Source organism: Haliaeetus leucocephalus, unplaced genomic scaffold, assembly GCF_000737465.1.
Source record: "Haliaeetus leucocephalus isolate CR32 unplaced genomic scaffold, Haliaeetus_leucocephalus-4.0 Scaffold306, whole genome shotgun sequence".
Taxonomy (NCBI): Eukaryota; Metazoa; Chordata; class Aves; order Accipitriformes; family Accipitridae; genus Haliaeetus; species Haliaeetus leucocephalus.
This window is the reverse complement of record NW_010972742.1, coordinates 2,149,196-2,176,707: the sequence shown is the minus strand read 5'-3', so window position 1 is coordinate 2,176,707 and position 27,512 is coordinate 2,149,196. Positions and strand designations below refer to the sequence as shown.

Below are 27,512 nucleotides of genomic sequence, written 5' to 3'. Positions count from 1 at the left end.
TCCGCGGCGGGCTCTGACCGGGCCCCCCGCAACCGGGGAGCGGTCACCGCCGCCGCCCGGTTCTCCACAGCTCCGCCCGGCCTGAGGCCGGGCTGCCGCGGGCCTTGACGCGCTGCCCGGCGGCCCCTCCGCCCCCGCGGCCGCCCTCGGTTTCCCGGGCCGCGGCCGTCGGTTCCCCGGTGTCGGTGCTGGGACCGGGATACCCGTGTGGGCCGCAGCGGTGCCTCGTCCTGCCTCGTCGCACGTGGTCACCCGTGGGGCAGCTGGGCTGCAGCGGGGGCCTCGGCACGCGTGGGTGGCAGCGGGGCCTCGGCCAGCCGTGTCACCCGTGGGCTTCGGCGGCGAAGCCGTGGGCGCGCTTGGTCTGCGCCGTGGTGCCTTGGCGTGCGCGGGTCGCCCCTCTTCTCGCTTCTCTGGTGGCGGGCACGGCCCTCGCCGCGCTGCCAGAACGGCAGGCAGGACGAAGCGAGGCGTAGGTGTTGGTAGCAAGTCTCCAAATTAAAGGTTTCGTAGGAATCCAGGGATAAAACATCACCGCCGCCTCTCACGCACGCCAAGCGGATTTACGGCTGTGGGTTTACACGCGAGCGTCTCTGTGCCTTGCAGCGTGCGAGTGGATGCGCTGAGGCACAGGAGGTATGTTTAGGCTAAACTCTTTGAGGCGAGATCTTTATCTTCTGAATGTTTTGTAAAGAGACTAGCCTATATGAGAGGATAAACAAAAAATAAATATTGTGGTACTGGAGGGGCCGTGCATGTGTTTGATTTATACCTTGCAAATTCAATATAGCATGAATGGACTAGAAGGGGGGAAAGAACCGCCAGGAAATAATACAAAGATCAAGCTAAGCGAGAGTCAGATCTTCAGATTCATCAAATAGTGACTTAAAAAGAAGTGGTGGCCTCCACGGTTTATACTGAGGGAGGCCTGCCTTGCTGTGTCTTAGTCTGCTCGATTTTTCTGGCAGGCGCTGAAGTGTTTTACTCTTATTTGTAGATCTAAGAAAAGGAAATAAACAGGCTCCTCAGGTATGGGTTAAATTAAATACGTCTGATGGTGAGAAGACCGAGTTTGTAGGAAACGTTATGCTTAATATAGTGGTGTTAAAGGCTTTTAAACCACTCTTAATTTAGCATTTGACCCAAGAGACGTTTTCAGGATGGAGGCAGCAGTTCTAATGTATTCATATGGTTTCAGTTTGAGAGGGAGTGAAGAGCTCTGGCTTTTCTCTGGCAGCCTTGTATGTGAAAAGTGTTAGCGATTAACATGAAATGCAGGTGCAGTATTAGGTACACGTGGTTTTGGATACACAGAAATGGAGGCCTACCCAAAAATAGGTCCTGATGAACGCGTCACACACTGAGGATTGCTAACTGTTGAACAGAAAATGAAAAACGGAGAAACATGGAGCAGTAATGGTTTCAGAATGTTTCAAATGCTCCTTACTTGCATGGGTTTTTGTTTATAAAAGCAGTATTTTTTTTCTGTTTTCTTTGCATAAGTTTGTGTAACATTTTCACCTTTTAATTTGATTTGCTTGTGGTTAAAATAGTATTAGATTTTCTTCTTTTTTTGAGGAAAAGTAAGAACAAGGTGTTTGAACACTGCAGTGAAGATCATGAAGAGCCTGAACTGACCAGAGTTTTTGTCAGAATAAGGCAGGGACATGTTCATATATTACTACAGCAGCATGATACCTTTGTAGGCAATATTTCTTGTAACTTGTAATGACTTCTTCAAATATATATTTTCTTTCTCACCTGGAGTCATGATAACTGCAAATGATGTTATGCACTTGTATTAGTATAACTAGTTAAAGGCCTATCTACTCTTTAATCCATTGAGTTTTTATGAAGACTTTCATTTAAAAAGTGGATTTTTATGTTTGTGGACATTGGCACTACCAGCAAATGCAATTGGCTTCTGGTGTTATTTGTCAGCAAAATGTTTCTATTTTAAAGTTGGAATGAATGGATTTTAGTCGGAGACTGAGAACAGTCACACTTTTCGTTGGTAGCTTCATCCAAAAAAAAACCCAAAAATGTTTTGCCCACTTAGGCTGTCTCAACATTTATTTTTCAAAAATATGTACTCATCTGCTAGGATATTACAGTTATCTTTGAGGATGCAGACTCATCTGCATTAGAGAACTCCTAAATCACTGTGTGGTTGTATTTGCTAATTTGGTACAGTCCAGTTAAATTGGTGCAGCTACTTTGTCCCTAAAAAGCCTGTACTAATATACTTAATTTTTATTTCATTTCTCATTTGTTAAATCTTGGCAATGTTATCATTGCAAATGTCATAGCAGAACATAATCCTCCTGAAAACTAGGAGCGGTGCTTGCTTTTGTGTAATTTACGTTTTGAGTTTGATACCTCCTCTCATCTCGGAACAGGCTTTAAGCTTAGAGTCCTCGCTGCTGCATTCCTAATCACACATTTAGTTTTATTACAGTAGTATCCAAAGTGGCCATTATAGTTAATTGTACTTTTTCTGTCTCAAAAAGTGATTGAATCTATCCACCAAAATGCCTGTGGGCTGGAATTACGTGCAGTAGTTTTCTGTGTAGAAGTAAACCCCATGCAAATTCCATATATAACAACCCTTGGTTTATATGCAGAAGCAATCCACTGCTCTAGGTTTGGAACAACTGTTCCAAATCTAGCAATTGTTCCAAATCTAGCAATAATGATTTGCTTCTGGAAATTGTTCTTTAAACACATTTGGTGGGGAGCTGCAGAAACCCTGTCATTATTCAGGAAGCGGCCTATGTGTTAAAATATGTAACTCTTAAGTAGAACGCAGGGAGAGGTTCCTTGTGATGCATCTTTTATCTCCCTGACTGAAACATCATAATGGAAACCAACAACACATGGCATTGCATCTACCTGCTGGAGGGAATACACAAGGTTTATGCAAAGCAAGTATCTTCCTTGTAATGTACTGTGACTGGCGTTTTGGTATTCTGTAGTATTTCTTAAGTGGGAGGTTTGACCAACCTGCTGGATTTCCAGTTTGTCCAATACGTTCGTGTCATTCATTGGAACTTGTTTAGCATAAACAGAAATAGTGTTGGTTAATATGATATCACTCATCTACCCCTTTCATATAGTTTGTGAGTTAGTATATCAAAAATAATAATACTAATTTCAAATTCATCAGCATTTAAAAAGAACAATCCAGGCTACAGTGCCACTGTAAACTTACACAGTCTAGTCTGTGCACTCCGGCAACTTCTGCATCCTTTAAAAAGGAAGACCTCCTTTTTAAGCAGAAGCAAATGCTAAGCAGCGCACATCCCAGCTGGTGCTCTTTAACCCAAGTATTTAGCTAGAGATGGGTTTGCATTGTTGTGAGTAGGCTATTTGCATTGGGTTCATAGTGCTTCTATTCATTGTATGAAGGAGGATCAAAACAGGTGGAAAAAGGAGGAGTGGTGAAAGTTGAATGAGATAGATACCCAGAAGCCAAACTTTTTTTTTTATTGTGCATTTTATTTGATGAAATAGACTGTTGTATCTTTTGTGCTCCTGTGAATACATGCCCATCTGCTCTAGCATGCTTGTAGTTACTCCTGGTGCCCGTTCAGCTGTTGGCATGTTCAGCACAACTGAAATTCTGCATCAGCTGCCCCATCCTCCTCCAAAGACAAATAAAGGTCAAGCTATATTTCAAAAGCAGCTAGGCATGCAACTGTCAATCAGATCTTGAACTTGATGAAGCTTTCATGCTCTTTGCTATAAAAGCAAGTTTAATTTTAGTGCTTTTTAAATTTTATTGATACTTGGGAATTGTGGTGTACCTTCACATTCTGCCCACAGCTGTTTTGATTTAGCTTAGCTTTAAAAAGTAACTGTCTAAGGAGTCTCTTGGAGCAGTTCTTCCTTAAAGTGATTGCTGCAGCAGAGCATGGCTCAAAAATATAAGTTCCTAGCAAAATGAGAAGGAAAAAGCTATAAATGAATTGAAAGCTTTTATTGAAGTTATATAAGCATATTTATAGAAATACTTGACCTCTTGTGGTTATTGCTATGAAACATTTATAAACGAAACTTACAGTAATGTTCAAATTCAACTCTTTAGCACTCTGGTTAAAACTCAGATATTTTTTGAGGTGCATCTAATGTATTCCTGAACGGTACTAAAAGGTAAAGACGGCTCTCAGTAGACAATATGTGAGCCTTGGCTTGTGTGCAATTCTGGAGGCCTCTGAGAAAATTGTAAGTTCGGTAAATAGTGAGTCCTTGTTAAACAACTATAATACAAGATGCATCAAATTTATGGTTTTATAATTGACAGCCATGTGGATGAGTAACTTCTGGATTAATTTTACTCAGTTATATATACTCTGCATGGTTTATTTTATGAGCTTATCTAATGGGGAAAGCTAGGGAATACAATCCAGTATCTTGCAAGTGTTGGGTTGGCTCCTATTTCATCTTTCTGTATTCGATAAAATGGCTTCAGCCCTGGAAGTGCTACATTGTGTGTTGGGATTCTTCTTATTTAAGTGTATTGAAAATACTGATGCAGCTGAGAAACACAGTTATTTTAAAAATCAGTAGATTGTATTACACTTGAGGATAGAAATGAATAGCAAATGAGAATCGACTGAGGGCTTGATTTTTATGCCATTGGAATCTATCGGAGCTCTGTTGTTGATTTCTGTGGGAAGCAGGGTAATCCATCAGCTGAGATCCGTGATCGCTTCTGCTGAAAATTGAAAGATACCTTTGTTTTCAGACTGGGAATCTGCAATTAGAGTTGGTGTGCTGGATTGTGGGGAAGAAGAGAACTATGAGACGTGCAAAGAATATGGTATTCACTATTACCCAACTTTTAGGGTAAGTGGCATAGTATATTGCCTTAGGTAAATGATGCATGCTTTATAGTAACTAAAACCGTAACAAACTTGCTGGCGCAGAGTGTTATGTGTAACTCGTTGTTCTTTAGCTGGACTTTCTCTTTGCTTTTTGTGATAAAGCTGCAGGGTTGATAAAAGATTAATTTGAGTTCTTCTTGCTGAATGCAATAGCTGATGTAGTTATTTATAGTAGTAATTTAGTCCTCAGTTCTGAATCTGAAAAATTCTTATTGAAGATACCATTCTAGAATAAGTACTATATAGTTACATTTATGTAACACCTCATTGTGATATATTTGTTTGATAATAACAATTTGTATAAGTATTTTTCAATTCAAATGTTTGTGATTATTAATAGTGGTTTTAGTTTTGGTATGTGAAAGTACAGGTAATTGCATCATGAAATCAGCTAATTTCATGACCAGGGCTCCAATTAAAAATTCACCCTTGATTGATCCTTTACTATTTTTCTAATTAATTTCATAATTTGCTTAAACTGACTGTTAAAAGGGATCTTGTGTTTGCCAAAATTATCTACCATTGTTCATCTTCAGGTCTAAGTGCAATTTTTAACTTCTCTGTCTTTGCCAATCTGTATAATCACATTATTAACTGTAAGTGTAAGCAGAATGTGATGGATGGAGACTATTGAATAAACTGTGTTTGTTATGACAGGAGAGGGAACAGGAGACATTTCACTGTAGAATTTGTGATGTTCTACCCTGATAGAAAGAACAAATTTTTTTAATTTTTTTTTTTTTTTTTTACTCCTTAAAGTTTTGGGTGTAAATTGGTATGCACTCTTTATTAGACACTAAATCTTTTCTATTTTATTTTTTATAGCAGAAGGCAGTCAAGCTCCATTATATATCCTGTTTAACCACTGGAGGGAGTTGAGAAAATGTGAATAGTGTTCTAAGTATATGTGTAGTTGGTAGTACTGATTTGGTAATGGATCAATATACAGTATTCAATTAAGCATTGTGGTATTTTTCCTCTAAAAGTTGGCTTTATTGTATATCAGAGTTTCGATTGGTAGCTATGAGCTACCCTCGTATAGCTGAGAAGCAGGTCTTTGGAACTCAGGCTAAAAGGGAAAACTGTCTGCTGAACAGATAGATAAAAATGTTTTGTAATTAGAGCTGTAAAAAGTAAAAACTCTTGAAAGCCATTTTTGTTTCTGAACTGAGCTTTGTCTTACACAGTGAGTTATTTTCAAAGCAATAATACTTTTTTTTCTCCCACATAGTACTTCAAAGCATTTACAAAGCAGTTTACTACTGGAGAAAATTACAAAGGTAAGAATATCCTACTGTAAGAAGTCCCCAAAGCAGTTATCCTATCAGCCAGGGATGTGTCACACAATAAGCAAAATCTCTTTGCCTGTCAATTAGTTTAGACAGCTAGAGATGGGATGGACACTAAATAGCTCTTTAAGATATATTACAAGTACTGCATGGAAATGGAATGTCAGGCAGAATTTTAGACAGCAAAACATTTGTTCAAGAACTAAGGACTCACATTCCTCATTTTTTTGAAATGTAGTTTTCACAAATGGCTAGATAATTTTTTAAAATTCCTTTTTTCCACCACATACCTCATCAGCATGAGATCCAATTTGCTCAATCCTGATTCTGGTGCTTTTTGATCTGTCAGCCGCTTTCCAGGCATCCTGAATCTCACTGGGAGAACCCCTATTCAGATGTTGACTAACTGAAAACAGGCTTATCCTGTGTGTCTGAAGGGATCACAGCTTGAGGTGGTTTGTCTGGGAACAAAAGTAATGTTGTCTTTTTCAATGGATTAACATTTAAAAGGCCAGAGGTCAGAAGAGAGACCACCTGCACCATTAACCCTTAATGTAGAAGTAGACCATAGTTGTACCTGTTACTTTTTGGCATTTGTGAGAGCTGCTGCTTTTTAATTTATTTCTTTTAAAGCAAATAAAATATTCTCACACTTCAGTTATTTCCTCATATTGTTACATGGCTTTGTAACCTCACCTGGCCCATTTGGTAAGAATGGTACACCTTTGCAGTTTTTAATGCTTGATGAATATCCTTATTGCAAAAAAGCTACTGAAGTTGCCCACACCAACTATTGTGAAAGTGAGCACAGATTTAAAATGAAGCATTGTTTGAAGAGGAAACCAGCAAGGCAGGCAGATGGTTAGATTTGGAAAAGTCTTCAGGTTTTATTAATTTTGGGGTGGAATGATGATAGCTTTTAAAAATGATCTCATCTCAACATTAAAATGAAATCCTACAACAAATCCTTAGTCCCCATTCTTCAGCCAAATAGTATTCTTGTTTTTAAGTCCAAATTTAAAACAAAAACCTGACACAGAAAAACATGAGAATATATGAAAACCTGCATGTGAATAATTTTTTCCCAGTTTTCTGAAGTGTTGTGGGTTTTTTGTAACCTGTACTCAGCAGGAGCAGATAGAGAGCTGCAAACAGTTCGTCAGATGATGATTGACTTCTTACAGAACCATTCCCAAGAGCTGAGACCACCTGCTTGCCCACCATTGGATCCAGTTTCGTAAGTTCCTTGTTTAAAATACAGCTGGTGTATGCTTACTATGTTAATTAAATAAAATTTAGAAGATCCCATTAAAGATGAAGTAAGCTTTTTTCTTATTATCAGTTCTGCTATGAGACTGTAAAAGGAAATACCATCCATAACAGTGGGTGTATTGTATTCTACCTATGTTAAATAGCTTTTCTTTTCTTAAAAGGTCCAGTGATATTACTTCTCTTTTTGACAAGAACAGCCATCATTATACTGCCATTGTGTTTGAAAGTAATAACTCCTATGTTGGACGAGAGGTAAGGTATGACTTATGAATGATGTAATGAATATGAATGAATGTTATCATAACACAGAAGAATTTTATGTTATTTAGCCAAGCAAGAAAATTTCTGATTATAAGACTGAATTAAAGGGTCATAAAGGGCAGGTCATGCATATTTGAGATTTCACAAAGTCAAAGCATTATAATAGGGCTGTTGTATTTAGTCACACAGAAGAACATACTTACAGATGAATGTGATGTCATGTTAACTTCTTCCATTCACGTTTTAGTGGAAGATTAATTTATCAATTTCATTGCTAGCACAATTCTTTTTTCTTTCAAGATGTGGAAGACCACAACAAAAATATTGTCAGATTATGTTATTGTTTTGTTACAGCTAGAGAACTGTTCATAATATTCATTCTTCTGGGCAGCTTTTGTGATCTCAGCTGTTTATAATAATAGAAATTCTCTGGTTCTCTTTCTTCACATATAGGTTTTAGGAAATTACATTCTAAATTAAGATGATAACATAAAATTATTTTCACAGCTCTGAGGCACTGAGGAAGTAGAAGTCTGTGGTTTTTTGCTTCCCCCACTCCCCAAATAAAATATTTGATTTGGCATCATTTCACCACCTAATGAGCCTGCTGTTAGCTTAGACAACTGTTACTTTTCTCTTCCTGTGAAGATCTAGGATAAGTAAAGAAAATAAATTGCATAATTATCTAGGCATAATCTGTGTAGAAACATCCATTGTCTGTGAAATGTTTCTAATTAGATTTGATGCTGGGATGGCCCAGTTGCATAAGTGGAGGAGAGTGTGCTGCCAAAAGTGAGAATCACTTTGAGAAGCAGGCTGCTTCCAGACATTTGTGTTCTGGAAGCTGCTGTATTGCTACAAGTGGGCATTACTGAAGAGAAGAAATGTGATGATTATAAAGTTCTTCAGCTCTTTATCACACTTGCTTTATTACCTGTTGTTATAGGGAAAGACTGAGTATCATCTGGTTAACAGAAAGTGGAGTCTGCTTTCAGAAGAAAAAATATTTGCTGATGTTATGTAGCATTTTAGCTTTATAGAATAGTTCAGTGAAATAGAAAATAACATTGTTTTCAAGTTTACATTATAAGACAATATGGACAAACCTAATAGAAGTCACAACAGCTCAAGAAAGGGAGGCCATGTGTTTATCACTGATGAAAGGAAGGGTCTCAAATTACAAATTTGAAAGTGAGGGAAAACGTGGCAAAGATAATATTCACGTGAAAGGGAAAAGTATAGTGGAAACTGGGAAACTAACAACAGGAAAAAGATATAGAAGAGGCAGAGAGGAGTAAAAGAATGAGAAGCAGAAATGTAAGAAGAGTCGGACACATGGAAGGTTTTGTAGGGAAGAATGGAATACTTGAAATGGTGGTATAAGAGCATAGACTAATGGAAGGATGTGAGGAGTGTGGCCATTAGAATGGCAAAAGAGGATGCCTTTAGCAGTGGGATCTTGAAGGATTTAGAAAGGGAAGCAAAGTGTATTTAAGCTTTTTTGTTTAAAGGACAAGTTTTCATTACTTAGAACCATATCATATTTATCATCATATTTGTAGGTGCAGCTCTGGCTGTACCTGATAGTTGAGTCCTGGCAAATCTCTGAGGCATCCTGATGTTACCACCCTCTTCTGCTTCCTCTACCCTTTGCTGTAATTTACACTTTGCAAAAAAATTTGTGCCTATTCCCAGCTGCTCTAGTGCAAAACCCCAGCATCAGGTTTAAACAGCCAATGAAGATTGGTTTGAGCTAAGATGCTGGACTGTGAACTGGAACTCTTGAGATATAAGCACCTATCCCTATATGGAGTCTCTGCTGTGGGGCTGGTAAACAAAAAGAGCTGAACAGACAGCTGGGTGCTGTGACACCACAGACTACACAGCTTGATTTGGCAGGGCTTGCCAGGCAAAGCCTTAACTCCTGTGGAGCCCTTAATTGTTTTCGTCTAAGTCATGGACTTTGACATCAGAATGCTGTAAAGTGGTGGGACCAGTGTTTCTTCACTACCTGAAAATTTGCCTTTAGACTCTTACATAAATAACATGAAACATAAACCTGTTGGTGCCTGTGGAATGTCCTCTGGGCTATTTTGAGGTTTATGAGGACATTTTATCATTCATTCTAATGTTTTCTTCAGATGTTAGACTTCAAAGGGAAAAGATCAGGATAGATCAAGAAAAAAAAATGGACAATAGGAGTAATAATTTCCAGAGAAGACTAAATCTTCTTTAACTGAAATTGTTAGTGTCCACAGAATACTCACAGATGTACTTCCTTGGTGAACAGCTTAATGATACCCTTAAAGGATGATGCACTTCACCTATTTATATGTCTTGTCCTACAAGATTGGATATTCCTTGAACAATGTATAATTCATGTCATCTTTTCATTACCCAGGTTATCTTAGACTTGATCCAGTATGAAAATATCATTGTAAAGAGAGCGTTGAATTTTGATAAGCCTTTTCTTGAGAAACTTGGTATTACCTCAGTCCCTTCATGCTATCTGATCCATCCAAATGGGTCCCATGCATTAATTAACATGTAAGTAGTTATCTCTCTGAGGAATATGGGGAGGTTCAGTTAAGCTATAAAAACAATTTCCACAGCTTCCTTTCATACAAAGTAAGTTATTCTATAACCTTTTGCATGTATATAATGACATTGTGTCCTGGCATGTAATCAATACATTGTACTGACTGAAGTTGTGTGTTCCATTTCTTTGTGTTTGAAAATTGCCTGTCTTGAATGCTCTCTAGCAATTATTAACTAATCTGGTGGTCTTGTTATACAGTTTACTCTTTGAATGCTTGTGATACACAGACGTGGGTTATGCCAGTGGAAGTTAGACTTCATCATTTAGTAGGGAAAACTAGCCAAAATGGTGTGGTGGCTAATTATAACCTTTGTGTTGTTTGACGACAATAACAAGTTTATACTGCTGACAAAACTCACTTGTGAAGTAGATGTTTTGAAGTAGTGTTTCTAACTGGAAATAAAAGTTCTAGGCCAATGTTTGTTGTTTGGAATTTGATATGCTGAGAGCAATGAGCTGATTGTTAATGAACCATTTAATATTGTTACCTGTATTTTTAATAAAAGACCTAATATTACTTTTGCATACTACTGTTGCCTATTTATAGCTTTAACCTACTATTGTGATACTTCTGAAAAGAAAAAACTTTGGAATAGAAGTGAAAAAAATTAATGAAGCATCAAAGTTCTTAAACTTGCTTCTGAGTCGAAATACTTGTTCCATGTGAACATTGCCTGTGTAAGGCGAACTGACATTTTGATGAAAATGATGTTTCTAATTTTGGATGGAATGTCAAACCTCTAATCCAAATTATTATTATTACTATTCCTAAACTGAGCATTATTTAGTTTCACTTTGTATCAAAACATAAACATGTTGCACTAGGACTGAAAAACATAAAACAAAGTGAATATTTTAATTTATAAATATACTAATTTGCTTTGGATAGTCACTTAGTCTGAGACTAAAAGTAATCTTTACTTTGTCCATTTATATGCAGTTTGAAGCCTCTACGGTCTTTCTTTTCTTCGTATTTAAAGTCACTGCCAGGTGTAAGAAAAAAACTTCTTTTGCCACTTCAGCTACCTGTTCAAGAAAACAAAGAGGAGAGTACAGAAATCAAGGTGTGGAAAGAGTTCGATAAGTAAGTGATACCCTCGATTTTCAGATCAATGCTTGTTTATTAAAATTTGCTTGCAGTTTTTTCTTGCCATGTGGAAAGCTGTGCTGTAATTTATTATAAAACCCTAGGGCAGTTCAAAATTGTACTTCATTCCATCCCAGGTGATGCACCTTGAATTGAATAGGTTGGTCACTACTGAATGATCTGCATTCTTCTGCTGGGTAAAATTAAAGGCGTTCATGCTTAATACGGGAGAAATTATAGCATCAAAACTGAGAGCAAAGCTTTCAGCTGTTGCTTCAACTTCATCCATTTCCCAGTATATTCAGGTAACACTTGTGAATTAGTTCAATTCTAGCATCAAGGTTACAACTTCTTTATGATTGTGAGCAGTGTTTGAAACAATTCAGAGGTGAAATTGTTGGGGGCTTTCAGTATTTGGTTTTTAGCAGCAAACATCTGCACTGCTAATGTTTTTCTCCAAAAGTATTGTTAAATGCTTAATTGACTTAAAAATACCAAGGACTTATCACCCATTACCTGAAGTATATAGATCACTGATTTGAATTGTTGGAAAACTTCAGCAAGTAATCGGTGTCCCTGAAAAAATAAATAGTAAAATAATAAGCTATAATGTTTCTGTAGAAAACAAGAATTCTGTGTGTCTATAATAGTGAATCAGTGCCCACTAAAAAGTGCTTGTCAAATGCAAGTCTAATAGAAAATACTATAGTCACTGTAAAAGATGTTTATCATACCAAATCCGGTAAGGTTTATCTTCACCCCCTTTCCCTCTTTGTCTGTTTGAGAGAAGGACGCAAAGGCTTTGCAGAGAGATAATCCCTCAGCATCTTTAGATGGAAAAGATGTAGGACTGAGTGCTTTCATTTTGTACTTATTTTCCTTTCATGGACACTATTAGTGTCATCTTCTTTTAATGACTATTATAAAATATTTTATATGAAACATTCTGTTGTCAAAACAACTTAGCTAAATTGAGCTGCTTTCCAGCAAGACAAAATCTTGTTGATGTGAATCTCAAGTCCAAGTATCTTCTAAATAGGATTCTTTGGGGAACCTCATGCATTCACTTGGATGTCTCTTTATCTAAGAAACTTGAAGCAGAATTTTGCAGTTTGTTTAAATATAAGCAGGTACAATATTAACTAAGGAGATAAATTCAGAGTAAGTCTGTAGTTTGAGTTGTTAAGAATATAGATTATTCTGTATTTTAATATGTTATTTCCTGCACGTTATTTAAGAGGTGGGACCAGCCAGTTTCTTGAATGATTGTTCTTTTAATTGTATTTGTTTTTAGAAATAATAATGTTACTGAACTCTTACAAGAAGTGTTTAACTCTCTTAACAATGTGAACTTCTGTTTGTTTGGTTACATTGCTCTGTATCATACTGTCTAGAGCTTGTACTCTGAAAGCATTGAAAGATAGGGTTTTTTACTTGATGTATTTGTACTTTGTAAAGTGTTTTTTGTTGTTAGGAGGATATTTGGTTATGAGAAGGAACTCTTAAACTCTTTGATTTGCTTTACGTGTTCTACTTGTACCTGTCGTAAGGTAGCTAATTCTGTCTTAAGAGCTGGTGTGATTAAAATTGACTGTTAAACTTGTATGCAAACAACCTACAGTAAAACTAGTGCATTTGGGAGAGGATTTCTAGATTCAGTCCCTTCCAACGTTGATCTTTTTCAGTCTTGTTTGCACTCCTGCTCTGTGTATGATCTACTTTTGTTCAACAGAAGTCTCCCTTTTTTCATAGCATGTTATTTTTCTATTTGTGGTCAATCCTGAAGAGAAGCTATAATTTCTTTACCCTAGCTATTTCCTTGCTGGCAATGTCAGGGTTATAATTTCATTACAAGGTAAAGCTGGCGGGGAGGCAAAAGGTTTAGTCAAATATAAAGGAAATTCTTGTATGTGGTTATGCTTCCTTTGTCTAAACTCTGAAGAAAATGACACAAAATTACTCTTTGAAGAGAATACAGTGAAACTCACTGAACTTGACACTCACCGTACCAAGCACCTGAAGTAACTGCTGTGTCTTCCCATAGTGGTGTAGGTTATACTGCAATCACTGTGGAGTGGCAGATGTTGAGGTTTTAATGACACCTACTATATATCAATTTTACCTTCATGACTGGTGAGAAAATGAGCGAAAGAAACCTGCCGCTTTATAACATTATATATGTGTGTTTCAGATCTAAGCTGTACATGGCTGACCTTGAATCGGGATTGCATTACCTGCTTAGGGTAGAGCTTGCTACGCACAAGACACTTGAGGGAGCTGAGCTGAAGACCTTCAAGGATTTTGTTACCGTTTCTGCCAAGGTATACACTTCTAGTCTTTGATTATTTGTAAGAATAAAGTGACTCTAACATAAAATTTATTATGTGACATAAGTCTCTCAAAATGTCTTTCAGAATGTTTAAGTATATGCTTCCTCAGTAGCTTAAAAAATAGTTTTGTGGGTTTCTTTATATGTTATTTTTGAGTTACTGTATGCCATTCTGACATACTTAGAGGGTTGAAATGCATTTAATTTAATCTCAGAGGGCTAGAAATTAAATAAAGCTTAAGTAGTCTGCAACATATTGAACAAACACTGTGAATATAGTCCATTTATCAGATTTTCAGGATAAGTAGCTATTGTAACTGAGTGGGATTAAAAAAACCCTTTGTTTTGCCTTCTTGACTTTTGGATTTCTTTAGTGCATGCTTGACAAATGGTGTTCTGTTTAGAGATATTGGTAACTTCTGTCTAAATTTTGAATATAATTGAAGTATTGAATTTAACTGAGTATTTCAAAATAATGGTAGTATTGAATATAATTGAGTATTTAAAAAATAAAGATGCTTACATGCTACAATTGAGTGAAGGGACTATATATGTAATACAATGTGATATGACTTGAAAAAAATTGAAATAATTTAACTTCATAATGTCAGCCTACTGAAATGACCAATATCTCTTTATATTTACTTATTGAGCAGCTAACACTTTGTTTTATTTTGAAGAAAGTGAATCAATATCTGTTTAAGGGAATAATAAGGCCTATATGAACTATTTCCAAATATCTGGATTTATCTGAAAATCAGACAGACAGTTTCTTACCCCCCCGCGGCCATCAGAGGTCAGAAATCTCTAGCTGGCCTCATTTCTTTAAGAAAGTGTGGTGGTAATCTTGCCATCATATTATCCCTAAAACATCCTCTGTTCTTCCTGATGGCTCCTGGCCAGCTGATGTCATTTGCTTCCCTGGCTATTAGCGCATAAATGGGGAATGCTCTCTTTTAGTTGCATGCTCATCTCCAGACTGCCATTGTACAAGTGGGGACTGCTGTCCTTTATTCGCTTTCTCTTGTTGTGTAACACTTTCCTCGTAGTTCTCATTCATGATTCTCGGGTGTTTCCATTAGGAAATTTTTTTATAATATCCTCCTGTGTAACAGCATTTATGGTGATAAATCTTAAGTCACAGAGGTCTCTGGTTCCCTACCTGGGGGATTTTCATTGTTGCAGAAATAGTTTTTTTGGCTATCAGTGCAGAAGTCCATTGTTTTTTGAATCCTCGATGAGACTGGTACCTACCTGAGATACTATTGTCATTTAGAAAGTAATGGGTGATATTCTGGGGCTCCTACAGGAATAAATGTAATTATAGTATGCAGTCAGTAGTTCAGAGGTGTGCTGGTTTTTTAGACTGTTTAAGAGTTGTCTTTGAACCCAAACAATGCACATGGCCCCCTGTTAGACACAATACAGACAATTAGCAAAAGGGAGTTCCTGCCCATTAGATTTGCATGGTATCAAGTGAGTGGTCTACGAATTAGAGATATTATCGATAGTTGGACAATGGCTGCAGAATGACTGGCATATGTATAGCATGTTCTGTCATAAATTGCTTTCTGTATTTAATGTAGCAGATACAGGGACTTTATTTCCCCATCTGTTGAAATACTGCTCCTTCTGGAAGGGTACTTAGAGGATGGTATGCATACTCTACTTAATTCTATAGTAATTACAACCATCACTAAAGTAAGATTCCATTTCTAGTGTAAAATAATGGCATTACCTCTGATTTACGGTTCCTCGCACTAATCTGACAGACTGACTTCTTTAAGTTGCAAGTTAAGGAAGTCACTATTTCCAAATCACTTTGGCAATCACTGTTACACATATGAAAAGGAAAATGCTCTTCTAGATAACCAATATCATCTACATTTACAGAAATCTGAACAAATATTTTATAAGAACTCATTTTTGTGATTATCTTCTAAGAGTGAGAAGGATTTCAGCCTCTCTGATTCACTTAGGTCTTATGCTCCGTTCTGAGCTATACACTGAGCTGAATTACCTTAATGCAAAGTTCTACATAATCTGTCAAAAGTTGTTCTGTAGCGTTTCTGCCTACTCTTGGGTAGCTTCATTCTACTGGTTAATATTTTGTGCATGCAACTTGTTAAATTTTGTAAGCAAAAATTAGTGTGAGATGTTCTGCTTTCAATAAAAAGCCAAGTAATTAATTTGCTCATAACAAAAGAAAATCTGAAGCATTTTAAAGACAGGTAAAGCACATTTAGGTAAAGATAAAAGTGTCTTGCTGCTAATGAGATTTGTGCTTTAAAATGTGGTAAAATATGGGTATTTTCTTTCTTGTTTTTTTCCCACAGCTTTTTCCTGGCCGACAGCCTGTGGTAAAGTTGTTAGAGACCTTGCAAGAGTGGCTGGTGAGCCTTCCATTAGACAAAATCCCTTATGATGCTATCCTAGATCTGGTCAACAACAAAATGCGGGTAAGCTGTTGCTAGTTTCCAGCATAAAATACAGCATTAGTAAAGGATAAGATTCTATATAAATCTAAGACATCACTTACTGATGGTCCCTCAGTCATAATGGAGTTATAAGAAGGTTAAAATGAAAATAAAGTGAAATCATTACCAGAAAAAAAATCCACATGAAGGAATTGAAATGAGAGAATTGAAATACACAATCCTGTCTCAGTTTTATAATGAGCAAGCGATCGCTAACATATACATGTTCCCTAACGTCAGCTTCAAATGATGCAAGGTTCCCAGCGGATATTTTTGAGTTGCCTTTGCTTGCTGTGCCGTGCCTGCTGTCAGCAGGATTCTCTTAAAGGTCAGAGTTTAAGTGATGGGAAATTTACCCACTGAATTGCATATTATTCCTGAAGAGTTTCCCCAAACACTCTTTAATTTCCCGGCACAGTAAAGGCCTTGCTAGGAATCCCATCTCACCTTGGTAATGCAAAGCCCTATCACAGGGCTATCTTTGTACAGAAGTTAATATGAGTCTTTCTTCCTGTGAAATGGGATTGCTATGTGAAATTTGGAAACCTCCTGTGTGTTTTAGGAAGCAGAGAGAGAAGTCTGAGAAACTAAAATTTTGCACTGGATTGTAGGCATAATGAATAAGTAGTGGTTTTGTTTTAAGGAATAATGATGAATTCTACATCTTAGCCTGGTAAGACTTTACCACTGTAAGTTATGTAAACCTTGCTGAGTAATATGGAATTTTTAATGTGCCCAGGGAAACTGTAGCTCGGTCAGAGTTTACAGTAATATTTGTGTGTGCGTGTTGTGTTCACACTGTGCTTAAAAAAAACTTCACAAGTTAAGCTACTTAATGTATTCTGTCAGACTAATTAGACATTTGTGATGTGCATTTTAGTAGGTTTGACACCAGTGACTGTACATTGTGTATCATGTAATGTGTTTGCCAGAGGGATGAGTTTTACAATGGTGCATCAGAGTATCTCAGTTTAAAATTTGTTTGCCTTAAGCATGAACTCATTAGCAGAAGTGCAGAGAGAGTCATTTACTATTCTTTCCTTGGATCACCTCAATTTCAAGGTAGAATCAACTGTGACTGCTGTTATGTTCAGTAGTGAATTTAAGTCCCGGAGATGTGTATATCTTAAATACTATTTTTTTTTCCCCTCCTCCCCCCCCCCAGATTTCTGGGATATTTCTCACTAAGAAAGTTCAGTGGGTCGGATGTCAGGGCAGCAGACCAGAGCTGAGAGGTTATACCTGTTCCCTTTGGAAGCTGTTTCATACCCTAACTGTTCAAGCTGCACTGCGACCAAAAGCTTTGATAAATACAGGTAAGCAGCAGTTATGCGAGACACTTGAAGGATGAGACAAATATGTACAGCAGTTCTGCTACACAGTAGAATAAGTAATGGATTAGAGCAAATTTTTTTTTTTGCGTGTAAATACTCAACTAACAACACATTGGTGGAGGACATTGGCTTTCAAGGCTTAGCTTTCAGGTTTGCACCAGCAGAGGTCAGAGCATAGCTTTACTGCAGCGGGGAGGCTTTGAAAGAAAGCGTGTCAGTTTGTCCTTGCTTAGAAATGTGGTAAATAAAGTATGTGGCCCTAAAGATGTGAGCAATAAAGCAGAAAAAGGAGAGAATTTCAAACAAAGACATTTTGAACTACCTGAAAAGGGATGAACATTGTTCAGGTTACCTAAGGTTACACTACTAATTTAATTTGAGAAGAATGAGATTTAACCGTGCAGTTTAGTAGCTATAAAAGATGTACAACCATTAGCCAATCCTTCTGTAATATTATTTCTTAAATACTGAATGCTGTGACTGTTTGGGTTTTTTTTTTCAGCTGAATGTACCTAGCGTCCGTTAGTCTGTGCAGTGATATACTACTTTGCAAGCACTCTGTAAAATTGCTGATTTTTAGACTTGCAGCATCTTGTGAAGCAGAGTGTTAATATTCTGGTGATGATTCCCATTTAAGAAACATGCTGGATATATAATCTATTTTCCTCGCACAATGGAAATAGAATTACTAATGGTAAAATATTGGCCTTCATACGTTTTTATTCTTGCCAGGACAGTGCTTTGTTTGGTTATAGTTCTATTTAGTTTTCATTTAAAGCCTTGTTAATGTCTCTTTGAAGGAATATAAGAATGCTAGATGGACTGTTACTAGATCATAAAACTCAGAAATTTGCAATTTGTCAGTTGCTGATTGTATGTTTAAAAAAAAAATTATTATTTCAAATTATGGATACATGCATTTGTCCAGCATTACTTGCAATCACAGTGAAAACCTCTCAATTCTAAACACAGAATCTCCTGCAGAATAGGGATTTTTTTTTTTTAATAGCTAATCATCCTGTTGTTGATTTTTTGTTTCTCTCTTCATTTTGTCTTGTTTTGTTTGTTATTCATGGGACAGTAGGTTGAATCCCTTTAATTTAGTACTGTGCTCTGCCTGGTGAGTTTGGGGTTTTTTGTACTGGATGATAAATTAGCTGTTCAACAGGATCATGGATAAGTTAGATTTCCCCTTTTGTCCCAATTGCCAAAAGGTGTTCTAATTAAATGTAAAAATGTTCTTAATATTTAACTATACAAAATTGCATCTTAAATTGCTCCCATGTTTCAAGCATGAGCTTCAGTTAGTCTGAAGTTAAAAATACATTGTAGAACCTGAAAACTCTTTGGCACACTTAACCATCGATTTAAATCGGGACAGATATGTGATGATCACTTCTTATGGCGAAAGAATTGGGTCAGTCTGAGACTGTCGGATTATGTCTTGGGAGGTTTTCCTCTCCTTATTGCTTGTTTAAATCCCATCTACTAAAAAGCATGATGTACTCCCTAATCCTTCCCACCACAGGTAGGGTTTTATGGTTCTTGTCCATTTTAAAGATTAGGGTTACCCTGAATTGCAGTAGTTTGGGAGGAAAGAGAAAAGGAGGATTACACGATGATACATGGCAGATGTTAATAGAAGATTCATCTCTGGGCTGATAAAAGAAAAACAAACAAAATGAGCCATTTTGCAATTGTTTGTTTTCTTTTTAAAGCAGCTGTATTTTTCTTGATAGTTTCCTCTGCTTGCAGAGTCTGGCAGTCAGTGTGAACTTGCTATGGCTTTCTTGATATAATGTTTTTATTGGTTTATATTTGACACATTTTATTGTTGAACGGTGTAATTTGAACCTGCGGTGGGATCAGCATAAGGGAATCCAAAGGAACTCTGAACAGAACTGCTCACATCCAAGGATGTATAAAATCATTATAGAAATCTAGTCCTGAGCACACTTAATTATATGAAATGTGTCTTTAGGTAATAGGATCTATTGGCATGAATAAGACAGGCTTGTGGATTTTATAAAAAAAAAAATCTGGATTCTTTTTAATCTGTTACTGAATTTGAAAGACCTCACCACAAAATGAATTTTCAAGAGCGTAACATTACACAGGAGAGCAGATATAATTAAATTTGTGTATGAATCTCTGTTCCTCCATAAAGAGATTATTTGCTAGTAGTTACTTTTGTTGTGTTTGCTGTTGTTTTTTTCTAAATATATATTTTAGTATACAGGGTAAAACTGTTTTGCCTGAAATTCATTTCAACTTTCCAAAATTTCTTTTAATACGGTAATTTAATCTGCTTTAATCTCATAGCTTTTATTTATACATGCCTATTCAATCACAGATATTGAATGTCTGAGTAGAGATTGTTTGCTTTTTATGATTTCTTTTTGGCTTTAAAGACTTTTTTGTTGCCATGTTTAAGAATGTAGCGTTGTTGTTCTAAATAAAGGTGTTTGTGACAGTCTAAATGCATTTCTTATACATAACAGATAAGTACTCTGATAGTTTTGAATAGGTTTTGTTGAGGATTTTTTTTTTCCAAAAAACAACACATGTACAGAGGGCATATGTGCTACCAAACTGTTTGTTACTCACTACGGAATAGGACCGTGAACAAAGCACCGTAACCCTTTACTACAGAACCTACAAAACCTGCATTGTAAATTACTCTTGATAGAGGTGTTCAACTGCAGGCATTGGTAATTTGATCAACCTGCATCATAAAATGTGTTTCATTTGACAAGTGTGTGTTCGTGATAATGTATAGTACATTTGTAAATACATTTGGGCATAATTTACTAGGTCAATTAAGCATGAATCAGAAAATCTGTGAGACTGAAATGAAACCATTAGGATTTCAACAAATTATATCAGGTTTTCAAGCCACTTATAGATGTAGGGACTACCTGCTGTCTCAATAAAGGCCCAGGACAAAGTTCTCAATCTGTAAAGACCTTAGCTTCCTTCTCAATAAAATAATAATTCTTTCACATTATCTTTAGTGTACAAGTGTGAATGTTATAGAAAGAATAATGTGTTTTGTATTTATTTTAGGAGGAATTCCTGAGTTACTCTTGAAAGTTCAAAAGTCGCTAAGTAGCTGTTATGTGTGTGCATTCAGTGCCTGCCAAAAAAGCTGTGGAATTAATAACTGTAATGAGATTCTGGTATTCTGTAATACCTCAGAGTTACGGAGTAACAAACAGATATCACAGGCACCTTGTGAAATACTTACCAGAGGGGTTTTGACCCTTGGTTTTTCAGTAGCAAGGTCACCATAACTTTAGTGCCTGAGCATAAATGTAATGGTGAATACTTAACATAAATATTCATTTAGTTATTGGGCAAGATATTGGAGAAAGGCTCTAATTCCAGAAGAATTGTGGGAAGTATAGACAGCGTGGACTTCGCATGTTTTAACAATTTCAAGATGTACTCTGATAATGGGCTTCTGGAAAAATTTTTAATGTCTGATTTTCATTTAGCTAAGTTTGTTCCACCTCTCAACTTGTAAGATACTCTTTGAAAGGAGAAATTTCACTGTAAAGAACACTTGACCTTTAACTCTTATTTTAATGTGTTGTCCAGAGTAACTTTGAACGCAATTGTGTAGACTAAATGTGTTAGTATGTATTGGTATAAATAGCTACTTTGCATTTTTAATAACACTAGGGCTCACCTAGCATTTTTTGAACCTTAGTGTGTTTGAAAGAATTCCCTTGTAGTTGTGTCTGATATCCCAGATAACCTTTCAAAACAGTATGTTTTGAAACATGCTGTTTGAGATCAGTTTAAACTCTACATTATTTATTGCCAAATAATTTGGTTTCTAAATGTCTCACCTCAACCACTTAGTGACAATATCTTATGTGTATTTTGTGGGGGAGGGGTATTTCTTCTAAGAACTGTGTGAAGCTTTTAATCCCTCTAATATCTTTGTGACTTACTGAGGTATAGGTTCTGTATGATGGCACATGTGTTATGGATATCTTTAAATTACAAAAGTGGCTAGTTTCTTATCTTTAAAGTGGAGGGATAAATTTACATGGAACAAGAAGGTAGCAACATTTCCTTTCCTTTTCCCATAGTTCACTTTTATGTACATTAAAGTGCTGATGTTCAAGCTGTGTTTGTCCAGATGATGCTGAATGCATCTATCGTCTGTCTTCCTAGGTCTTGAAGACAATCCCCAAATAGTACTTCAGATCATGCGGAGATACATTCACCACTTTTTTGGATGCAAGGCTTGTGCTCAGCATTTTGAAGAAATGGCTAAAGAGTCCATGGATTCCGTTAAAACGTTAGACAAGGCTGTTCTCTGGCTCTGGGAGAAGCACAACGTAGTGAATAACAGGCTCGCAGGTATGGAAGACCTTGCTTAGGAAAACCCACCAGAGGTAGCTGTGTCTGAAAGCCAAGGCTGTGGCATTTTATACAATGTGGTTTGTATTTGAACAAAGGGATGGGCAAATGAGGCTCTGTAACAAGAATTTAGAAGCAACAGTAACAGTTGTTCCAGTTTGACTTTCCTTTATTAAATGCTGACTTCAAAAGACTAACTCCACATTTACATTGGTGTACAAGAAAGGGTACTTGTGTATAGAGCAAAACCTAGAGCATCCCAATCAACTATAACTCTTAAGACCAACATGCTAAACTTTGCATGAGTGAGAAATATATACTTGAGATATGCTATCCTCCAGTAACATAGTTATCTCTTATCATATATAATGAAAAAACATCATTCTCAAAGATACTGTTTCTTGTGAGATTTTACCTGTTGCTTGATGAGAGGATATTTCTGGAGTACAAATCAAGCCTTTTCAAAAAGGAGCATACAGTTCAGCTACTTATCAGTGGATAAAAAATGATTAAATTTCTTTCTGTAACAGTTTAAATAGATGTTAAAACCTGTCTTCGTTTTGTTCTGGAGAGATGCTGTATAGAAAATGATGATAATTGAACAGGAGACTTTCTCAGGATAAAAGAGCCTAAACTATTAGCAGATCAGCAACTGAATAAAATAAAATTACTGTGTGAAGAAAATCTGTCCCCCTGCTAGATTGCCATGTTTTCAGTTAGACTAAAAGTACCGTTAAAATACTGGTTGTATTTAATCCGTTCTGTTATGGGAATATCAAGTAACTAAAGCACTAAAGAAAATTGGTTTCTCTTTACACTTAATCCCTGTCTGCTGTTATGGATCTGTGTAATGTAGCATTAGTTACAATTTAAATATGGTATATTGTGTTTATATTATGGTTATGCTGAATTCCCAAGATTTATGAAGTATTAAATACTCTTGTGAGCATAAACAGTTTGTCTCCTTTCTCCAAGGAGAAAAGTAAATGATGAGGTATTAAATAAAAACATCCCCTAATGTTTGTTACTATTGCCAGGTTGAATACAGAAAAAAAGTCATCATGGTAACTTGAAGTTGCTAAGTAGTGGAGCAATACACTTATTTAGAACATTAAGTTATTGGAAAACTAGCATGGATATTGATTTAGATGATGCAACAGCCGGCTAAAATACCCTTTTAGTAAGAAGTATAAACGTACTGGAATAACTAATAATATTAAATTATGCTTTTTAAGTTTACTAAAATTTCTCTTTGGGACAGTGACTTATTTTAATTCCTAAAAGCTGCATCTGTATTTCTGGAAATATATATAGCTTTCAATGAGAAATGATGTTTGACTGGTCAATGAAAACACCTTGGCACAGCCTTCAAGTGCAGGTCATGAGATTGTTGTATATGGCTCTGCCCTATTTAATTCTTTCCTGTTGCTTTAGAATGTACAGAATTTATAGCGTTCTTCTTTTTGGCAGGAAAACATGAAGTACAGCAAGTGTTCTGTTTGTAATCTTACCATAAGACATTTTGTTTCTACTTTCTCTACTGAAACAATTTGATTACTGAGTAATACTTATTTAAAGATATCTGAAATGCAAACTTGCTCTCATACTTGCAGGCATCAAGGAGACAAATATTTTAAGCTTTCTCTGAATCCCTAAACAATATTTTGCTCAAAATCATGGGGAAGTTTCCTGCCTTTAAAAATTATAAAAATAACAATAAAAAAGAATCTATATTTATTTCTGAAATAATTTAAGTGTTAGTGTACTAATAACAATCAGATAAATAAATTAGCTTTTTTACCAGGTACAGGTTTTTGTTCTAAAAATTATCTCCATCCACATTTTAAAAATATTTTTTTTTAGAACAAAGTGCAACACTAGCTACAGTGTTCAGCTCTGCCATCAAGACAGAAAAGTGGCCAGAGCTATGAGCAACTAAAATGTTAAAATTGGATCTAGTTCAAGACAGCATTATATGTTTAAATGCTAAAAAGCAAGCTGAAAAATACATCTTAAATATGATAATAGTTTTTAAAGTACTGAAAATAGTTTGCTATAGTAACAATGCAAGCTATGAAAAAGCAAGCTTAGGATAGAATGGTTCACAATATAGAAACATGAAAATATCCGCAAGTCTTTGGCCTTGAAACTGCTTGCTGCAAACCAAGCTTCAGGATTAAAGAGTATTGAGTGCAAAAGAGCAGTTTGTTTTGAACCATAATTCAAGTTAACCCCTGAAAGGCCCAGATGGTGGTGTTTTCATGCCTTCTAAAAGCATAGCAATTGTAGTATCTTGTATTAGAATTTGAATGCTACAGCTTTTACTGAGAGAAAAGGAAAATAATTATTATTTAGTGTTTGTGTTTTGAAAGAGGAAGCAACACTTTGGAACATAATTGATGCATCCATAAGGAAACCTATGAATTTCCAAATTTGTTCATGATTGTTTTCAGTTTAATACAAACGTTATTGGGCTATGCTTTTTTTGCCAACCTCACTATTTATGAGTGGAAAATATTCTCTGTGGTTTCCAGTGAAACGTCTGATGGTTCAGCTTCCCTAGTTCATTCAATTCTGATAGTTTTACGTTTTTTCTCCTCCCAATTAGGTGATTTGACTGAAGATCCAAAATTTCCCAAAGTTCAGTGGCCAACTCCAGACATTTGTCCTGCATGTCATGAAGAAATTAAAGGATTACACAGCTGGAATGAAGCCCAAGTTCTACAATTCATGAAGTGTCACTATAACACTGAAAATATTCTATATAAATACACTGAAAGCCAGACTGACTCCAGCGAAACTGAACAGGGAGATACAAGGGAGTTGAAAGACAAAAGCCTACTGAAGAAACCAAGTGGAAACAAAGAAAATAAAATCCAGGATAAAGAAAACATACTCGATTCAGAATCTAAGGTGTTAGATAAGCTAATAGCAAACCATGGACCTGTCAAAGATAGTGGTAAAAGTGCAGTTGGATCAGCTAACCTTAAAGAGACGAAGCAGGCCGTGTCTTTCTTAGGGATTGGATTTTCAAACATAGACATGAGTCTGTGTGTCATACTGTATGTAGCATCATCCTTATTTTTAATGATAATGTACTTTTTTTTCCGAATGAGATCTAAACGGTGGAAAGTGAAGTATTATCGTTCATCTGTATAGAAGTTTAAATCGGAAACAAAGTTTTCATTGTACATGGCTGTTCAGTACCAGATACAGCTTTAATATTTATGATCAGGGATTTTATATACAGTATTCCATGTTTCAAAACCCTTTCTCCCCAAGTCATTTCACAAGTGTTCTAGCTTAATATATGGAGCTCGCTGTAAGAACCCTAATCTTTAACTGAGGCACACAGTGCTATCATAAAATGTCCACTGAAGGAAGCATTGCATTTTTCAGTTAAGATTTTTCCATGACTTACCACCTACATCCTTTACTCATTTTCAGAGTAAACATTGCATTATGCAATCAACTGTGCCTGGTTTTAGAAGGAAATTGGATATTGTTTTGTGTACTTCGTCAGGTGGGTTTTTTAATGTATCCAGAGCTGATTTTGCCTACCAGAGTACTGAACAGTTATGCTGTTACCTTGGCTGCTTCATTTGGAGAAGCAAGAATTCTGATTTTTTTTTCAGGAAACAAGAGTTCTATTCTGATTAAATCCATTCTAAACCTATGTGACTTCCCGAAATATTATTTACACTGCATATTTAAAGTAGAAAGCATTACACGTTCAAATAAGTCTTCCATTCTCGTGTGCATTCCAGCCAAGGATGTGTGTGTTTCTGCTAGGGTGAGAGTTTTGTGGCAGTTTGTATCTCAGTAAGCAGCCTGATTCCACTTGCTAATTCTGTCATCCATTTTAATTGAGTTTAGATGTAAGCAGGGACAGCCTTGGACCCAGTGCATTACTTGCTCCTCTATTGGATGTGTTAATGGAGCATTAGATAACTCACCTCACTCATTTATGAACCAGAAAAGTAGCTGAGTAATTATTGTGTTATCCAGATGGAAGCCAATTCTGATGAACTCTAATAAAGGGGAACAGTGTTTTCAATGAAGGACAGTGAGATTTGCATCAGCATGCCAGAACAAATTTACAGATCTGGAAATACTAAGTTTCTTATGATGTTGAATAACTCCATTACAATTTAGTAATTTTCTCCTTGTAAGGTGGGGTAAACACTTCACCTGGTATTTCCAGTTCTGAGTTCACAGAGAGTATCACCTGCTAGCTGTAAAGTTGTCTGTACAGTACTTAGAAGAACAGCCCATTTCTCTTGCCCTTCTGCTGGAGGAGTACTCTGTTTGGGTCAAGAAGCGTTTAACTAATGGTTAAGTCTGAGAGCTGCTCCATTCTGGGATGTGGCAGTGATTGGGAATATGGCAGTTGCCTTTACAGGTCTGTCTGGTTGCCTGGGGTCCTGGCTGGCAGCAATTAGAAGAAACCATGAAAACAGTTATAAAATTACCATGTGGAATAGGAGTTTCTTTCTGATCCTAGCTGTGGGGGATAATTCACGTCCTGGATAGTGAAGTTTATAATCCTATCCAATGTAATTGAGCATGTTCTAGTTATCCATTACCTAATCTTTAGTTAATCCTAATAGGTTTTGGCCTCAATGTTTTCTTGTGGCAGTGAGTTCTACAGATTAATTATGTTATATAAAAAGGCTTTTCCTTTCAATTCTACATTTGCAACTTTTAATTTAATTGAACGTTTGCTAGCTCTTCTGCTACACGTGAAGGAAAAAATAGTCCCTGGCCAATTCATTGTATTTACACTGTTAGTGTGTCGTCCTCCTATTTCCATCATAAGCTCTAGGATAAAAAGTTTTAAAGCCTAGCAACAAGAATGGTCTAAAAGCACGAAAACTCAACAGGGATATTTTTTTGTAATCAAATCTTGTTTGTTCACAAAACTGAACATTTCTGACACGAGTTTCTACAGCTTCCAATTAGAATAGCAAAATTGGGCTTCAAAGATTTATTGTCCCTTGTTCCTTAAGTTTATCAGAATAACATACACAAAGTAATAACCTTCTGTGGTTATTGTAAATGTGTCAGAGGAAAAAAAAAATCTCCATTCACATGACACTGTTGGTGTGACATACAGAAAGAGGTGCATTTTCAGGCTTTCTTAAACCATCTTCACTGTTTATTGTATGCACCCGATGGCTCTTGCTCCAACGTGAGAAACTTGACTCCACGCTCTCTCGGCGAAGCTGGGTGCCAGCTCCTGCCTTCTGCCATATGCTGCCTCCGAGGAGCTGAGAGCTGCTGGGAGCACCTGTGGGCAGCTGCTTCTGCCTATGGTCTGACCTGAAAACTTTTCTCTAATTTTGACATTAAGTCTGTGACGTTAAGTCAGTCTGTGCTTTTTAAGGACCCTCACTGTTCAGGAGTTCTGGCTCAAGGAGCCATCGTGTGTCTCCCTCTTCTTCAGGAATTTATAAGAGTCCTATAATTACCTTTGTAGCACCTGGGCTTGAATATTAAAACAACTCGTGAGTAACTAGAAAGATAGTGAACCAGTGGTGGAAGGTTGTCCAGGCTGGCTCATTGTGCCACTTGCTTTGTGCTGGAATCCAGTGAGAGGTCCCA

The 27,512-nt window shown here is 36.6% G+C and overlaps 1 protein-coding gene across 1 annotated transcript in view; it reads left to right on the top strand.

The window, feature by feature from the left end:
- The window catches only part of QSOX2 (quiescin Q6 sulfhydryl oxidase 2), a gene marked incomplete at its 5' end in the record, with an annotated part of 27,751 nt that extends 239 nt beyond the window's left edge, over nt 1-27,512 (top strand). The window contains 11 exons of the mRNA XM_010571096.1: nt 4,748-4,848; nt 6,118-6,166; nt 7,307-7,412; nt 7,609-7,699; nt 10,110-10,255; nt 11,248-11,391; nt 13,586-13,715; nt 16,060-16,182; nt 17,366-17,516; nt 21,720-21,908; nt 24,517-27,512. Of these exons, the coding sequence (XP_010569398.1) occupies nt 4,748-4,848; nt 6,118-6,166; nt 7,307-7,412; nt 7,609-7,699; nt 10,110-10,255; nt 11,248-11,391; nt 13,586-13,715; nt 16,060-16,182; nt 17,366-17,516; nt 21,720-21,908; nt 24,517-25,067 (1,781 nt within the window). The remainder of the gene's footprint in view (nt 1-4,747; nt 4,849-6,117; nt 6,167-7,306; nt 7,413-7,608; nt 7,700-10,109; nt 10,256-11,247; nt 11,392-13,585; nt 13,716-16,059; nt 16,183-17,365; nt 17,517-21,719; nt 21,909-24,516) is intronic.